The 16,358-nt window shown below is 38.3% G+C and overlaps 1 protein-coding gene and 1 pseudogene across 2 annotated transcripts in view; one reads left to right on the top strand and one right to left on the bottom strand.

The window, feature by feature from the left end:
• Nucleotides 1-261: 261 nt before the first annotated feature.
• The window catches only part of GARS1 (glycyl-tRNA synthetase 1), a 39,740-nt gene continuing 23,643 nt past the window's right edge, over nt 262-16,358 (top strand). Inside the window, exons 1-7 of the mRNA XM_032286883.1 lie at nt 262-715; nt 6,171-6,272; nt 7,331-7,433; nt 8,453-8,594; nt 9,869-9,957; nt 10,333-10,409; nt 15,972-16,117. Of these exons, the coding sequence (XP_032142774.1) occupies nt 494-715; nt 6,171-6,272; nt 7,331-7,433; nt 8,453-8,594; nt 9,869-9,957; nt 10,333-10,409; nt 15,972-16,117 (881 nt within the window). The 5' untranslated portion in view covers nt 262-493. The remainder of the gene's footprint in view (nt 716-6,170; nt 6,273-7,330; nt 7,434-8,452; nt 8,595-9,868; nt 9,958-10,332; nt 10,410-15,971; nt 16,118-16,358) is intronic.
• Nucleotides 4,018-5,834, bottom strand: LOC116557401 (annotated as a pseudogene). Its single transcript, XR_004271504.1, has one exon. The product of XR_004271504.1 is annotated as a protein FAM136A pseudogene (transcript).

Here is a 16,358-nt window from a genome sequence, read left to right as displayed (position 1 = left end):
GGGCCTATTTCCTCATCTGGAGAACATCTGCGCTTGAGCAACATAAGTCTAAGGTCCCCATATGATTTGATGTTTTGCGACCCATTTAAGGCGCAGGACGCGAAAGGACAAAGTGTGCGTTCAAGTCGGTCGGCCGGGGTGTCACTCGTCTAAAACCCTATGGTTTTAAGGTTCTCGTGCGTCTCGGCCTGCAGGTTTCGCTCGGAGCTGTGTCCTTGAACGTCCATCCTGCTGGGGTGGCTTGACGCACTTCTGTGCAAACGTGTTCGCCCGCACCTCTACCCCTTGCCCATGGCGGAGAAAAACCTCAGCGGGGTCCTTCCGGGTTGTGTGTCGAATCTGCTGCGGCGAACCAGCGCCACATAGCGGCGTGGAGAATGTGCGGCTGCGCGCGCGCCGCGGGGTTTACGCGGCGATTTCATCATGCTAAGGGCCGGGCCGCGAGCGCTGCTTCCGTCGCCACCCTCTCTGGACCTCCCAGGGCCGCCGGCTCATGCCCTCTCCGCGCTCAGCGCTGCTTAGAGCTGCCCACGCCAGTCTGCTGCTGCTGCTGCCGCCCCGGCTCTCGGCCCGACCCTCGCTCCCGCTCCGCCGGTCCTTCAGCGCGCCCTCTCGCGCCACAGTCTCCTTCCCCGCCGCCGCCTCCCAGAGCAGCATGGACGGCGCGGGGGCTGAGGAGGTGCTGGCACCTCTCAGGCTAGCCGTGCGCCAGCAGGTACCGGTGTTTAGCGCCCTCCGCTCAACCCCAGGCTTTCCTCCCAGGGCCCTCTCCTGGCCATCCTTCCCTTCTCCCCTGGGAACCGTCCTCCTCTTCGGTTACCTCTTTCTTTCCCTTCATCCTCTGGCGTCCTCTTCGCTTCCCCCACTTTGGTCCCAAGTCCCCCGCTCATCAGCCACCTCTCCTCCCGCGGACCCCCGTCCTCCCCTCTTTGGATGATTCCCTGTAACCCCTCTGACTTTCTGCGTCCGTCTCCTGATCTGTTCTCACTTCCCCATTCTGTCACAGCCCGCGTCTCTTCTATTTCCAGTGGGGCTGGGATCTGTGACCCTTTGGTTCTCCTTGCCTCCTAACTGAATAACCTTAACTTCAGTTTTCCGGGCTCTGCTGTACTCTTTGTGCACCCTGGGTGGAAAGGTTCCTAATTCTTTCCGTGGTCAGTGATGAGCCGAAGCTGCCGGTTCTTTCATCTTACAGCCAGGCCCTTTAATCTTCAGGATGCTTTGAATAGTGTTGCCTCCTTTACATCTTCCTTCATTCAGTGCTTAGTTTAGCTGAGGATTGGCTGAGAAAATAGAGTTGAAACGTAGATGTGGGGAGGTGTCGAACTTTTTTATTAATGTTGTGAACTCATCATCCTTTGCTCTTGTCATCTTTTCTGGCTTATGAAAAGGCCGTTTGGAACCAGTGAGCTCTCTGATCGTAAACCTGGGATACTAACTGTTGCGGAGTTACTCGGTGAAGCCAGCCATCCTTCGTATGGAATATTTTGAAATTTGATTTTCCTGAAGGGTAGGGAGGTTTCATGGGCTGGAGGACTTGGTGATTTAATAACCTCCTTTTCCTAGGGCACTGCATGGAGAATGGAATTTAGAGAGGGCAAGGAAAACATTATTTCAGATGATTCTCCTAGCCAATTAGGGAGAGCCCAGAAGCTTTCAGTAGGACCCCGGAGATCGATGACCTAGTAGTAAACACCAAACGAGTTTCTCCTGCATGGGCGCCTGATGCAATAATTTGCCTTAGCTACGGAGGGTGGAACCCTCTCTCGGAAGTAATTCATTGGGGCATAGCTGCCTCAATTCAGCGAATTCTGCCGCTTTTCCATCTGCCCTCTTCACTGGTTTGAGCCTGACCCATTTAATAAATAGCCTTTCATTTTGAAATATGAAAATTTCAAAATGAAATTTTAAAAAAAGTTAAACCACGGGCTTAACTTTTTTCTTCATTTTTGGTGTCAGAACATCGATTGCATATTCTGCCTCCCTCCACCCACCTTCCACTCCACAATTAAAATTAGGTGTGGTTCTTTTGTTTTTTCTGTAACTTGCCATTTTTTAAACTATCCTTCCCTTTAGAAGGGAGCATATTTCTAATTTGGGGAAAAAAGCACACACACACACACACACACACACACCCCTCCCTCTGCCACACACACACACACCCACCCACACACCCCTCCCTCTGCCACGTTAGCCTGGAACTGCAGTGCAAATCATCCATCGGTAGTTAAGACTGGATCTAGTTAACTGAAGTAATCTTTCCAGTGCAACTACTGTCTTGTGTATTGCTTATGTTGTCTTGATTATTAGTTGTTTTGTACTTTAAGATATTTTCTGAATATGTGAATTAATTGATATAAGTTAGTTTAGGTATTTTTTCTAATTTTCGAGAAACACATATATTAGTTAATTGTGCGAATTACTGAGTCCAATGTCAGCTGAAAGATAATTTAAAGATGATTTAATTATATCCCTTTTTTGTATATGGGAAAATGAGGCACACTGTCACCCCTGTCCATTTTGCGTATTTCCATTGTGAAGTGCAATTGAAAATCTTTCAGAGTGGGATTTTTACTTAAGACTGATCTTGTTAATAACACGTTTCATAGAAATTTGTTAATCTGGAAAATGAATGAAGTGAGCTTGTCACTTTAAGAAAACAATGGTTAGTATTTGTAGCCAATAGTAAAATTAAAACTTTAGGAAATTTTAGAATATTGGAAAACTCGTATATTTTGCTGTGAGCTTGGCAGTTTCATAGTCCTTAAAGGTATTTCTGATGAGATGAGTGGTTATACAAACGTGAATTTTTTTTTTTTTAAAGTATTTGGACAATCTGCACTCAGTGAACCAATGTTTTCCGAGTGACCAATGCATGATGTTATGAAATCAGGTACTGGTGAAAGAGCCATTCAAAGCTAAAGATACATTAACAGATTTATTGTAACAGAGTACAAAAAATTCATTGCTATAGTTTCTGAGTTAAAAATAACCTTGAAAAAATACCACTTGTCGGAATTTTGATGCAGTATCAAAGAATATCCACAGTTATCCAAACGGCTTTTAAAATTATTTTTCCTTTAACAACTATGTATGATTTTCTTCATGTACTTTACCCAGACCATCATATTGCAAAAGAAGCAGACTTTCCACATTGGTCTTCTAGGATTTTTCACAGATTAAGGTTACCAAAATAGTAAGTGCTAAACTCAAAATTAAAAAACCCCTGAGGAGACAAGCCACCTTGAGTGAGACTCAGGGTAAATGATAATAGAATTAGATCCTCCAAAAGTAATAGAATAATCACATGTTTTTTAAATGCTTAAGATAATTTTATAAAAGAAGGACTCAAAAACATGAGCAGAGAACAAGAATACCAAAAACAATCAGGCAGTGTGAAAGTGAACCACATATTATGTGGAAATGGATTAGTGAAATCAAAAACTCTGTTGGGTGCCCAAAGACACTGTCAACAGCTTTAATTACTCAGCTGAGAGCTTTTCATCCAATATAGGTTATGTTTTGTTTGTTTTCTCAGATGATCTAGTTCACCATATTGTTGTAAATATGAAGTCAGTATAGGTTGGAATTAATAAAATAATTCAGTATTATTAGCAAGGAAAAAAATCCAACTATAAAGAGACATTTAAAGGAAGATGAGCCAGCAGTGACTGAGAAGAATGGTCAGAGAAGTAGGAGGAAAACTGAGTAATTTTTTTTTTTTTTTTTTTTTTTGGTAATCAAGAGGAGAGAGATTTAAGAGGGTGGTCAATTTATTGGTTCTTCTGTGTTCTCAGTACAAGTCTTGCTTTTTCCTACTTTTTAATCGATGCTTTTCGTCTTCTCCCTTTTCACCTGTCTATACCCAAAGGAAAAAAAATTCACCATGTGAGAGTAGTTAATTGTTAATTTGCCTGTATGTTCTTCTAGATTATGAATGAAGAGGGCAGAGACCTTCATTCATAATGACCTCTCACATAATAAGCATTTGAATTGCATCATTCTTTTTTGGGGGGGTGGGAGAAAATTAAACCTTATTTATTTTTAAAACCAAACCGCTGGGAGAATATATCACAGCCTGGAAACAGCAAATGGACAGGCTATGTTATTATTTCAAGTAATTTAAGCTGGTGAAAATACAATGAGGTTGCTCTCAAAACACTAAGGTGTCATGCAGGGCCAGGAGCATTGCAAGTTGTGAAAGCCCCAAGCAAAAATGTTATCTGGTAGTGGGGGCTGCCTCTCCTTTGCTCTAAGGGAGTCAGCTCATCCTAGCCTAAGTTGCTTACTTTTTCTCCCTTGAATTTCCTGCTGTCAGGGGTTTGTCTCAGTTGGGCCCTGTTAATTCAGGGGACTAAGTAGGCAATGCTAGGTTTAGGCTTTCATTCCATCTGTCCTATAAAAACCACATTTTCCAAATCCAGTACTTCATAACTCTGTTATAATCAAGTAGCCAACTGCTCCTCTTTTACTGTGCATTCATTCTAGTATATATCACAATCAAAACCCCTTTCTCTTCAAGGGGAAAGCGTTATTGCAAGATTGTCCTGTCATTTTGTTACACACAGTCTCAGGGACCATCAGCCAGTAATTATGCAAATTAACCATAATTAGTGTGTCGTCACTTCTTCATGTTTTTGTGTGGTCTTCAGACTGAAAGGTGCAGCATGTAATGATTTTAAGAAATGTACATCCACAACTTGATGACTAGAAATGGGGATCTACGAGGAACCTTTCGAAGGTTTTATCCAAACTAGTCTTGCTCCCAATTCCACATCTTAAAATTAACTTGTATGCCTCTGTATAAATGACACAAAACCAAGAAAACAAAGACCCAGAAAACTTTTTTTTCCCTTCTAAGTGACCTCATGGATTTTGTTTCACAGCTTATGGAAAATGGTATGGTGACACTTCTGGTAAACAGGATGTTGGCAACAAAGAGAAAGTATCTCTCCTCAAACTCCACCAACTCTAACCTGCCAGCCTGTTGGTTCCTGTGTAGTAAGAAGAGTCTGGTACCTTGGAGGGCTCTGGCTTGTTACAGGGGAGATCCTTACTGCCAGGACAAGCTCTGGCCACAGGAAATATAAGCTCTAAAACTCTCTTGTGATATCTCTGACCCAATTTAGCAGCACTTTTTTTTCCATTTCATTTTTTAGGACTGAAACAAAAGAACTTGTGTCTGGAGGCAAGTGACATATGCCTTATACTTGTGGCCATCCTTAATTTCTTCATTCATAAACTTTGCCTAAAAGACTAAAATTCCCAGTTCCTTATAAAAAATATGTTCTTGCCCTCAGCCCGGATGGGCACTGGCAAAGACTTTTATTTCCCATTGGATAAGAGAACCTCGTTCATCTTCTTGGTCATAGTTGGGATAAGGTGCATGTGGTCATCTACACACTTGGTCACACAACCGTCCAGCTGCTGCTTCACCTGAAGTTCTTTACTCCCAGCATCCATTGAATCTTTGGCTTTGTTGTTGCAATGCATGGTGCACTGGGCCAGGTGGTCCTGGAACTTCTCCAGCTCACTGGTGACCAAAGCCTGTGCTTGACCCAGAGGCACATGGCAGTGCTTGATACACTGGTGCACCTGCTGCATGGAGGCCTGGCTGTTCTCACAACAGCTGGCGCTGCACCGGAACATGACACTCTGCATCTTCTGGATATTCTGTGTCTAGACTCTTATTGAGTCCACCCCTCCTGTATCTGCAGCTGCTGCAGCTCCACCATGGCAACCCTGCGCTGCCCCGAGCCATACCATGCGGGCACCCACGAGCTCTTTTTTTTTCTTTTGCAGACAGGCTGGAATGCAGTGGTGTGAGCCTGGCTCACTGCACCCCCTGCTTTCTGGGTTCAAATTATCCTCCTGCCTCAGCCTCCCGAGTAGCTGGGATTACAGATGTCTGCCACCATGCCCGGCTAATTTTTGTATTTTAAGTAGAGACAGAGTATCAACATTTTGGCCAGGCTTGTCTTGACCTGACCTCTGGTGATCCACCCGCCTCCGCCATCCATAGTGCTGGTATTACAGGCGTGAGCCATCATGCTGTACCTGAATTATATCATTCTTACATAGTCTTTTTAAAAGGCATCCTTAAAAACATATTCCTAACATTTCTTGACTTCTGAAACCAATCCTGAATATAAATTCTCTTTGTTGGCTAGGGAGATCTTGTGCGAAAACTCAAAGAAGATAAAGCACCCCAAGTAGATGTAGACAAAGCAGTGGCTGAGCTCAAAGCCCGGAAGAGGGTTCTGGAAGCAAAGGTGAGTCCTGGGATGCTAAAATAGGAACATACGTGGGTATAGTATTGTTCATCTTTAATTTCTTTGGATGGGAGAGACCTAGAAAAGTTTCTCAAGAAGTATCATTTGGTTTATCTGTTTATCCATAATGCCTTCTTCTCCTTTCCCTCTACCTAGTATAGTAGACTCTTCATTCTTTCAAAATGCAACTCAGAATGTCAACTTTTTAATAAAGCCTTCCTGACCCCACAAATCCTGGACTCAATATGCTACATGAATTTTCATGGAAAGGATTGTGCTCTTCTTTATGACTGCTCTTGTGCCTGGATATAATAATAATAATTATTATTTTTTTGGTTTGTTTTAAGGAAAAGGTCTGTTTATTTTATACCTGCTCCCAGACCTTTCAAACAATAGATCTCCCATCACCAAACTTAAATTGTTTGGAGTTGTAAAGTAACCGTTTTGCTATCGCAATTCACTAAAATTAAGATATTGCCTATATTGCTTATCATTATCTGCATTGAAGTAAACTTAGTCTTGTCTTTTTTTTGGAGGCAGAGTCTCGCTCTTTTGCCGAGGCTGGAGTGTAATGGCGCAATGTTGGCTCACTGCAAACTCTGCCTTCCAGGTTCAAGTGATTCTCCTGCCTCAGCCTCCAAAGTAGCTGGGATTACAGGCACATGCCACCACGAATGGCTAATTTTTGTATTTTTAGTAGAGACTTGGTTTTGCCATGTTGGCCAAGCTGGTCTTGAACCCTGACCTCAGGTGATCCACTGGCTTCAGCCTCCCAAAGTGCTGGGATTACAGGTGTGAGCCATTGCACCTGGGTTAGCTTAGTCTTAGAATCTTGGAAATGATTGTATGTTTTCCTAAAGGATTAAATAAAGGCATCTTTTATATTACTCAAAGGGAAAAACACACCTACGGCTTTTATTGTTTTTAACCTATCAAAATCTTGTCTGTTTGATAAATTTTGTATTTAATTCTGCTGAGGAATAAACTAAATTCAGATATATAAGTTCAAATTCCCACCCGCCCCTCTAGTCACTCACTTTTTACTTAATCTCTAACAGGAGCTGGCATTACAGCCCAAAGATGATATTGTAGACCGAGCAAAAATGGAAGATACCCTGAAGAGGAGGTTTTTCTATGATCAAGCTTTTGCTATTTATGGAGGTAAGGGATTAATGACAAAAGAAGTTGTTATGTTGTTAGTGACTCTAGTATTATACTTAAGAACATGGCTTGGTCTGTTGGTATCCACTTGTATCAGGCCACAAAACAGTGGATAGAAGTCTTGCTTTTGTTCACTTGGAGTCACCATTTGGTGTAATACTGTTATTTTTCTCCACTGTATTTATTCTTGGAGAGCACTATTTTCTATTAGGATGTAGGGAGTTGTTGGAGGCCCATGTATGTATTTGATGTGTCTGTGTACTCAGGTACTCTTTTTAAAATGCAATGGAGACTGAGGAGCAACAGAGGGCCGTTGTAGTACTGGCTAACTATACAGTGCCCCTTCACACAGGGGCAGTGATAAAACAGCCCTTAGATTATTCTTTATGGTCATTTACCAGGAAAAAACATTTTTCACAGGGATGTAGATAAATCACTCTGAATGCCGTTATGAAGGTATATAGGCAAATATAATTCACTGATGAAATGTAAAATTATATTTTTCATAGTCAGCAGATTATTACAACAATGTTAGACATACAGTATTTTGCCTCTGAAAGTTGACTTGAGTTTGGCTAAGCAGATCTGTAAATGTTTACCCTTTTGAGTTTAAATAGTGCCTCAAATATCCAGGAATAGAGAACCGGATGCTAAAATTATAGATCATTGTTATCAGATGCTGTGAGAAATCATTTTCTAATTTTTATGGCAGAGAACTATAATCTGCTTTTTCATTTTGTTTCTTATATAAGGGGGAATTTCTTTTGTTGTAAATTTTGGGCTAGTCCTACTTGCAATTACAAACATGGAAACAGTAAGTGGCGTAAAAGCTTTTTTATTTTACTTCCATCAGCTAGCCGAAAGTAAGGCTCTTCAGTATTGAGGGATTTGAATTGTTGACTTGAATACACTTTTAGGGAGTATGTGAAGTCTTGTAGATAACAGTTTCTCATGTCTCCTTGCCTTCATTTGTTCAGCGTAACAAGTTAAAGTACATGTTTTCCGCTTATATTCTATAGGTGTTAGTGGTCTGTATGACTTTGGGCCAGTTGGATGTGCTTTGAAGAACAATATTATTCAGGCCTGGAGGCAGCACTTTATCCAAGAGGAACAGATCCTGGAGATTGATTGCACCATGCTCACCCCTGAGCCAGTTTTAAAGTAAGATCCTACTTTGGAGTGGAGGGAATCCTATTTTAAATAAAACAACTTATTAAATGATTTAATATCCTCTCCTAAATAACTTCCTGATTGTAAAGAACTACCCATGTTCATGTAGAAAATCTGGATAATACAGAAAAACAAAGAAATACATACCTCCTGCTCACAGATAGCCATGTTAAGATGATTGTGTTTGTCCTTCCAATCTTCTTTTTCTGTATGTCCCCATGTATTTCAGTGTTAGCAGTACACTGCTTATTTTCATGTAATATAGATGAATATATACTCATGTTATTACCTATTCATCTAAAGCATTTTTAGTGACATCATAGTATTCTGTTTTATGGAAGTGCCATAATATGTTAGTTTGTGCCATGTTGAAAGCATTAAGGCGCTTCTCATTTTTGACTGCACTGAATATCTTGATAGATGGATTTTTATGTATATCCTTGATTATTTCCTTAATATAAGTTTTTAAAAGTTCTGAGCAAAGGTGTATTTGGAGACATTTTCAAGTAAATACTTTACTGCTTGTATTGTAGTTTCAATGCAGAAACTTAGATTATTCCTACCAACATTATTGAAAGTTGGGCAGAATTTCTTGAATGTAAAACTGAAAGAATTCTTGCCATTTTGTGTCTCATCATTATTCATTTAACGTTGCCTGGTGGAGAGCTAATTTTTACTGTTGGCATCCATTAGGTTCTCTTAATAATTTCAGCCAATTAAGATGAGGAATTCCAGATGATGACTCTATAAGATCAGGACTATCTATCCTTTTAGCTACTTGTTCACCTATAGGAACTTTGTAGAGGTAATACCAGTGTCAGTACAGGTTTCAGTGGCAGAAAACAATTTGCTTAAGGTTCAGTGTCTGTACTGAGTTGCTGTGAATTCTTAGCTAATCAAATTCGCAATTATTTTCGCCTTTGCTAAATCACTAATAATAATGGCATAGGCATGAATTAATTGATCCTGAAGGATAGTACAGACTTGATGATAACTTGTGAAAAAGAATTGTCTTTCTAATGTCTAGTTAATGTCTTTTTTCTTATGGGAAGAAAGAATGTGGGAGAGGGTGAGAAATAGATTTGAGGAAGAATTTTCTCTGGCATACATTACAATGTGTCATGGATACATCATTACTGTAGATATGGGAGCTTCCATCTTTGAGATACACAGATATAAACATTGAAGGGGAATTATCTTATAAGGTACTATCTATGTGTAACTTGTATGAGAATGACAAATTGGGTTGGCGTTTGTTAATCTAGGACCTCTGGCCATGTAGACAAATTTGCTGACTTCATGGTGAAAGATGTGAAAAATGGAGAATGTTTTCGTGCTGACCATCTACTAAAAGGTGAGATTCTTCATCTCCTTCAGGTGGGATTGATCAAAATAAAAGGTTTAAACTTTTCTCTCAGATGTTTTCCATTAAATTTTTTATTGAGGCATAACATTCAAAGCGTAAAGTGCACAGATCTTAAGTTTATAGATCAGTCTCTTTATTTTTTAAAACAGCTATATGTAGTATAGATAGTTATATACGATAATTTTTCTAATTAGCAAATGAATCAAGACAATACCATGAGTGCTGCTGTAAAAATTAACTGTGGGATTCATATAAATTAAGAACATTATCCTTGGATTTACTTTTTAATTGTCTAGCATTGAAACTGAAAAGTGCATTGTCCTTTTTCGAATTGATTGACATATGTCAACACTGTTCTTATAGCTCATTTACAGAAATTGATGTCTGATAAGAAGTGTTCTGCTGAAAAGAAATCAGAGATGGAAAGTGTTTTGGCCCAGGTGAGTACTCTAGAGATGTTATCAGAGTAATCTAAGTGGTCACCGGACTTCTTTCAGTGTTTAATGACTGTTGCATTCCCTATTCTGCTGACCCTGGCCACAATTGTAAAGAAGCAGAGGTTAATTCTGTCCTGTATAGCAGCTTTTTTTTTGCATTTTTATTTTCTTCTTTCTTTTGCGTCTCTTTATTTCAAAATTAACAAGTCAGTGTAAATAGGCATTAAATTTGTCTGTCCTTGGAAACTAGTTTTCTGGATTTAATAGCTAAAACCACAGGAGTGACTGATGATGGATAGTGTTCAGCGCTGGTGTGGAGATTTCACAGCAGATAACTTGATGAACACTTTCTCATTGGCCACTTGATCTGCCTCTGCTTAGACCCTGATTTTGTGCTATTATTCTTAGAACCTCAAGAGTAAGTCCCTACTTTGCTGCCCTTGTTTTTCTCAGTTTGACTGTAGGCCTACAGTTTTCTCATTTGTGTAATATTTAAGCTGACAAATTTTAGAGGAGACACAAAAGAGCCCACAGAGATAATTTATTCTGACCTTTTACCAATTGCAGGAATACTTTCTATGTTAGAAGTAGTTCTTATCCTTTCTTTGGGTTACAGACCACCCGAAGAATTGATCAAAACTGTACATCTCCCCAAGAAGATGCATATGCCCATGTATATACGTTGCTGGTGTCTTACCTCATCTGTTGGCTGTTCCATTTAGGCAAAGTACACTTCTCTAACACCATGTTTGGTCATGAGGTCTACTAAGGCTCACCTCTTACATTTTATTTACTTCCTTGGTTGAAAAACAAACAAAAAATCAGTACGGTGATTATACCTATTTTCTTTACACCAGTGTGTATCTCGCTCGCTCTCTGTGCTTGAATATAGAACTCCCTAATTTGTTGTTTTTTTTCTCATGGGAATTACTGGATACTTTTCCACTGTTGTCCTAATTTTTTTTTTTAGCATGCTAATTTTTCTCTGTGGTAGTTAGCTTTTCAACATAGCTAAGATAATTTCTCGTTCTTCATTTAAATTGAAAACTTTCTTAATTTGGTTGTTGAATCATTCGCTGATTTATTTTGATCCTTTTGGAGTATAATTTTATCCCTTGCTTGAAGCTCATTATTTAGTACAGTTACTCATGGTTTAGAAAATTATTTCTTATATTTTAATGCTGTTGAAGCCACACGTTCATCTCATTTCTTTTCCAAAGCCATGCCCTTTATTAGAAAAAATGGAAAATGCCTCTAAGTATCCCTAAAATCTTCTATTCAGAACTTTAGATTTACTGAGGTTTTGTTTATGTATGTCTTTGATCTTAACAGTATCATTCATTTCCAAGTAGATTGTCAGAGCTGGGAAGTAACTAGTTGATTTGACAAGTCAATTTATTGTTTGAGTGTTGGCCTTCTCTTTTATTTCAGATCCATGTTCTAAGAGAGCAGTTTGTTTTTTGATTTGTCATATCAGATACATGTACAGCTGTCAATATAATCTTCAATAAAAAGTAAGGGATCCATGGGAAATAGTGTAGCATTCAGAAATGGCCCTGGTGGACTGGCTGAAAGCCCATCTGTTGCTTAAGCACAGGGTAGCATTTTCTGCACCTCAGTGTCTGACTCCTTTTCAGCTTTATGAAGCATGATTGTTTGTTTAAAAGGCACTGATTCACCTTCTGTGGTAGGAAGACCCCTGCTCCTATTATGTGGATTTAACAGCTCAGAACAAATTCTTTTGTTTCTCTTTTCTGTCTGTTTTTGCTGGCCCATCTCTGGACGTTCCAGTTTTAAAAATCATTTTTAATTTATGAAAAATTCAAAGCATACAGAATTTTATATGTTAATAAAAACATAATAAACAATTATGTACCTATCACCCTGCTTCAGTGTTAGATTTTTTTTTTTGAATCTATTCCCTACTCACTTCCCTGACTTTTTTCCCCGATTTTTTTGTGTGTGATGGGGTAGGGACCAAGTCCCTCTTTGTAGCCCAGGCTGGAATACAAGGGCACAAATGTGGCTCATTGCAGATGCAACCTCCTGGGCTGAAGCAGTCCTTCTGTCTGGGCCTCCCAAAGTGCTAGGATTACAGATGTGAGCTATGGTGTCCAGCCTGAATTTTTTTGAAGCAGATGGCAAACATTATTTTATTATACCTGTAAATTTTTCATTGTATATCCCTAAAAGAGAAAAATCCTTTAAAAATAAAGGCTTTTTAAAAGATTTTAAAAATTCTTTTCAATCCTTTTGACTTTATGTTAATGTTAATAATTTTAATATCAAATATTTAGTCAGCATTCATGTTTTCTATGCTGTCTTAAATGTTTCCAATTTTTTAAATTTGAATTGGGATCCAGATAAAGTCTATACGCTGTGATTGGTTGATATGTTTCTTGAACCTCTTTGAATCTATATGGCCTTCCTTCATTCCCTTTTTTCCCTGCATTTTCATTAATTTTTTTTTTTTTTTCAGGAAGCTGAGTCACTTGTTCCTTAGTAATTTCTATTGTCTGGATTTGGCTAATTATGTTATTGTAGTTAGGTTACACATGTTCCTCTTTTTCTGTATTAGATTTAGAGGCTTGACCAGGTATTTTTGGCAAGACATCAGTTAAGTGGTGTTACAGACTTCTGTCTGGAGGTACATAGTACCTGGTTAGCTCCTCTGTGAGCTGTGGCCATTGATGTCCGTTGTTTAGATGCATTAACTGATGAGGGGGTTTCAGAATGGTGATTTTTGTCATTCTGTTATTTTTGTTGTTGATGTTTATTAGCTAGACTCTTTCTGTATGGAAAAACTTTTTCTATCAACTGTTTGATTTCTCTGAGACACCATTTGTAAAGAAAAGTGAGAATAAGTGCTTGATCCATTCTCCCACCCCTTGTCTTTTTTAACCAGTTTTTAATTAGTTGGTTCCCTGACATCCTTCAGAAATGCACAAATTCCTGCCTGCCTTTTCCTTTTTTTCCTCCTGTTGTTGTGCACTTTAGATTAAAATATTTGGTCTTCAGTCACTTGCAGTTATCCTATTGATGGTTAAATTGTCCAGTCTTTGGTGACTAGGAGTTCTCTGCTGAGTCCTTTTGACATAGCTCTAGTAGTCTCGAAAACTTCCTTGCTGTTAATATGACAAGATAGTGTCATCTCATCTTGTACATTTCCTGTCCCAGACTGGGAATCAGACATTTCTCCAAAGAGCCCTGGTACTTATTAGTAGGGTTGTTATTGATCATTAATTGTAGACCTTTTCAGTGATCTGAGCGAGGAAATTGGTATTTTTTAAAAGATAAAATTTTCATGAATTAATGTTGATACTTAGTAGTTTACTTAAAGTTAGGCTTATGGGATTTTTACAATATTAATCTTAAATCTCTCTCCTTTACCCTCACCAAACATCCCAGTTCTCAGCAACAAAACGTAACTATTGACATGCCTTATCTCCCACTGTATACATTAACAGTCTCAGAATGACAATACCAACACCACCATCAGCAGTATGCATATTGAAAACAGTTAAAATAATTTTTATTGTTCTTTAGGGATACAGCAGTGGTGTATAGTCTTAACAGTCTGATAACTGTAGTTAAAGTCACTTGGAGTCATTCTTTCTGTGTGGTTAGGTTGTCAGCTAGATACACAGTTAGTCGATACTGTATATTTCATTTTATTAGTATTCAGGGTTTCATTTTTAAAAATTTGTTTTATAGTCATAGAAAAAATTTTTATACCTCCAAAGGCAAATCTAAAAACAAGTTATATTTGAGTAGCCTACTGTCTCTTTCTCTTCCTTTCATCTTCCCTCCTTCCACGTCCCTCCTTCCTGAGCAGTTTTTAACTTAAAACAACTTCCTTTTTTAAAGAAACAAAATATAAACAAAGACATATAGATATTTTTATGCCCCCCTTTCTAGATAAATGGTTGCATTTCATATACACTTTTTTCCATTGTGATTTTTTCACGTAATAAAATATTTCAGAGATTGCTCCCTAATAGTATATAGAGATATGCCTCATTCCATTTTATAGCTACATAATTTTTCTTTGTGTAAATATATTTTATATAACCAGTTGTCCACTGCTGGACATTTAGGTTATTTCCCATCTTTAACATTATAGATAGTGCTTCATTGAATAATCTTGTGCTTATATCTTTTCATGTTTTTGCCGTTGTGCCTTTGGGATAGATGCCTAGAAATGAATTGCTGGGTCAAAGGATAAATACAAATGTAATTTTGTTAGACATTGCCAAATTCCCTTTCCCAGGGGTTTTGATTTCTATCTGTATTGGTAGAATCTTTTTCCTCCTGATTTCTTATTATGCCTTTTATTGAAAAACACGTTATGTTCTTGAATTACCTGGGAAATAGATGTTCCTTGGGCTTTCTACTAGGACCAGCCTATATTTATGGTACCCATGTCTTGATCACTGGAACAGTTTCCTCACTCATCCAGCCTCTTGGGTAATTGTATAATGTATGTTATTTTGTCAATTCCTCCTAGAAATTCTGTAGAAATAGAGTCTTGAAGGCTTAATATTGTAAATTGCACATTCAAATCTGGAACATGTTGTTAGTGTGAATGGGTTGCTTTTTTATGGAGTAGAAATACCATTGGATTTATGAGGAGATAAAATATAAATTGCTGTTTATTGAATGGGTATTATATACCAGGTCCTACCTCTGCTACGTACTTGACGTGTTTTATTTAATCTTCATGATAGTCCTTCATAGTGAGGTAGATGTTCTTCTCCCCTGTTCTTAGAGAGGTTAGGTAAGAACTTAACCTTTAGTCACACAACCCATAAGTGGTGTAGAGTTGGGAGGTACACCCAGATCTCTCTGAACTCACAGCTTCAGTTCTTATGGCCATTAATTGATTGTTGAATTCCTTTGTTTCTATTAGGAAACTTTTGAGTTTTAAATATTGCTTATTGTTAGATGGTTTGTCATAGTCACTTGAAATTCTTGAATTGGAAGTCATACATCATTTTACAGGATCTGGCATTGATGATCAATGTACAGAATGTGCAGTTCACTGGAAAATGCTAAGGTGAATAAGACACAGCTTCTATCTTCAAGGAGCTTAAAATCTTTTGGGAAGGGAAACTTCAGTGCACATTTAATTACTCAATTGAGGAGAGGGTGGTGGCTATACATAGTATATTTGCTTGACTGGGTCTTTAAAATACAGAGAAATGCAGAAATGCATTTCTGAATATGTTCAGAGTAGTAAAATTCAACTTTGAAAACTTACGTAATTTCAGATTCTTGCCAACTAGTAACTGTTATAATTAAGAGATATTTTGCTTTATCTTTTACTTTGAAACAGTGAGTATATGAGTTTAAGGTCCCAGAAAGGTATTTTGTTTCTCTTGATCAATGGAAAGTGCATAAATTGGTTATTGTTTTAATGTGGGTATCCTGAAGGTTAGGTTAATTGTGATGTTCTTGAATTTTGTGCGAGTTGTAACAATGGATGGCTATGGTTATAATTAATACTTTATATCTTATGCCTTGTTTTCCCTGTCTTTTACACTAATTTCGTCATTTGTCCTTTAGCTTGATAACTATGGACAGCAAGAACTTGGGGATCTTTTTGTGAACTATAATGTAAAATCTCCCATTACTGGAAATGATCTATCCCCTCCAGTAGCTTTTAACTTAATGTTCAAGACGTTCATTGGGCCTGGAGGAAACATGCCTGGGTATGTATCACTTATTGTTTACCTGTTTATGTAATGAAGTTATTAAAATTGCTTATAATAAAAGGTAAATATCAATGTTATGAAAGAAAAGTTTTAAAAAAGTGATATACAGAAGTATAGGTGAGTATATTATGGAGAAATGACAGAAATGTCTTACTTTATTTATTTTTTTTTTTTTTTATTTTTTTTTTTTTTGGGACGGAGTTTCGCTCTTGTTACCCAGGCTGGAGTGCACTGGCGC

This window comes from Sapajus apella, unplaced genomic scaffold (assembly GCF_009761245.1).
Source record: "Sapajus apella isolate SASKATOON/1434 unplaced genomic scaffold, GSC_monkey_1.0 scaffold19, whole genome shotgun sequence".
Lineage (NCBI taxonomy): Eukaryota > Metazoa > Chordata > Mammalia > Primates > Cebidae > Sapajus > Sapajus apella.
The sequence above is the reverse complement of the archived record's forward strand: the minus strand, read 5'-3'. Positions and strand labels throughout refer to the sequence as shown.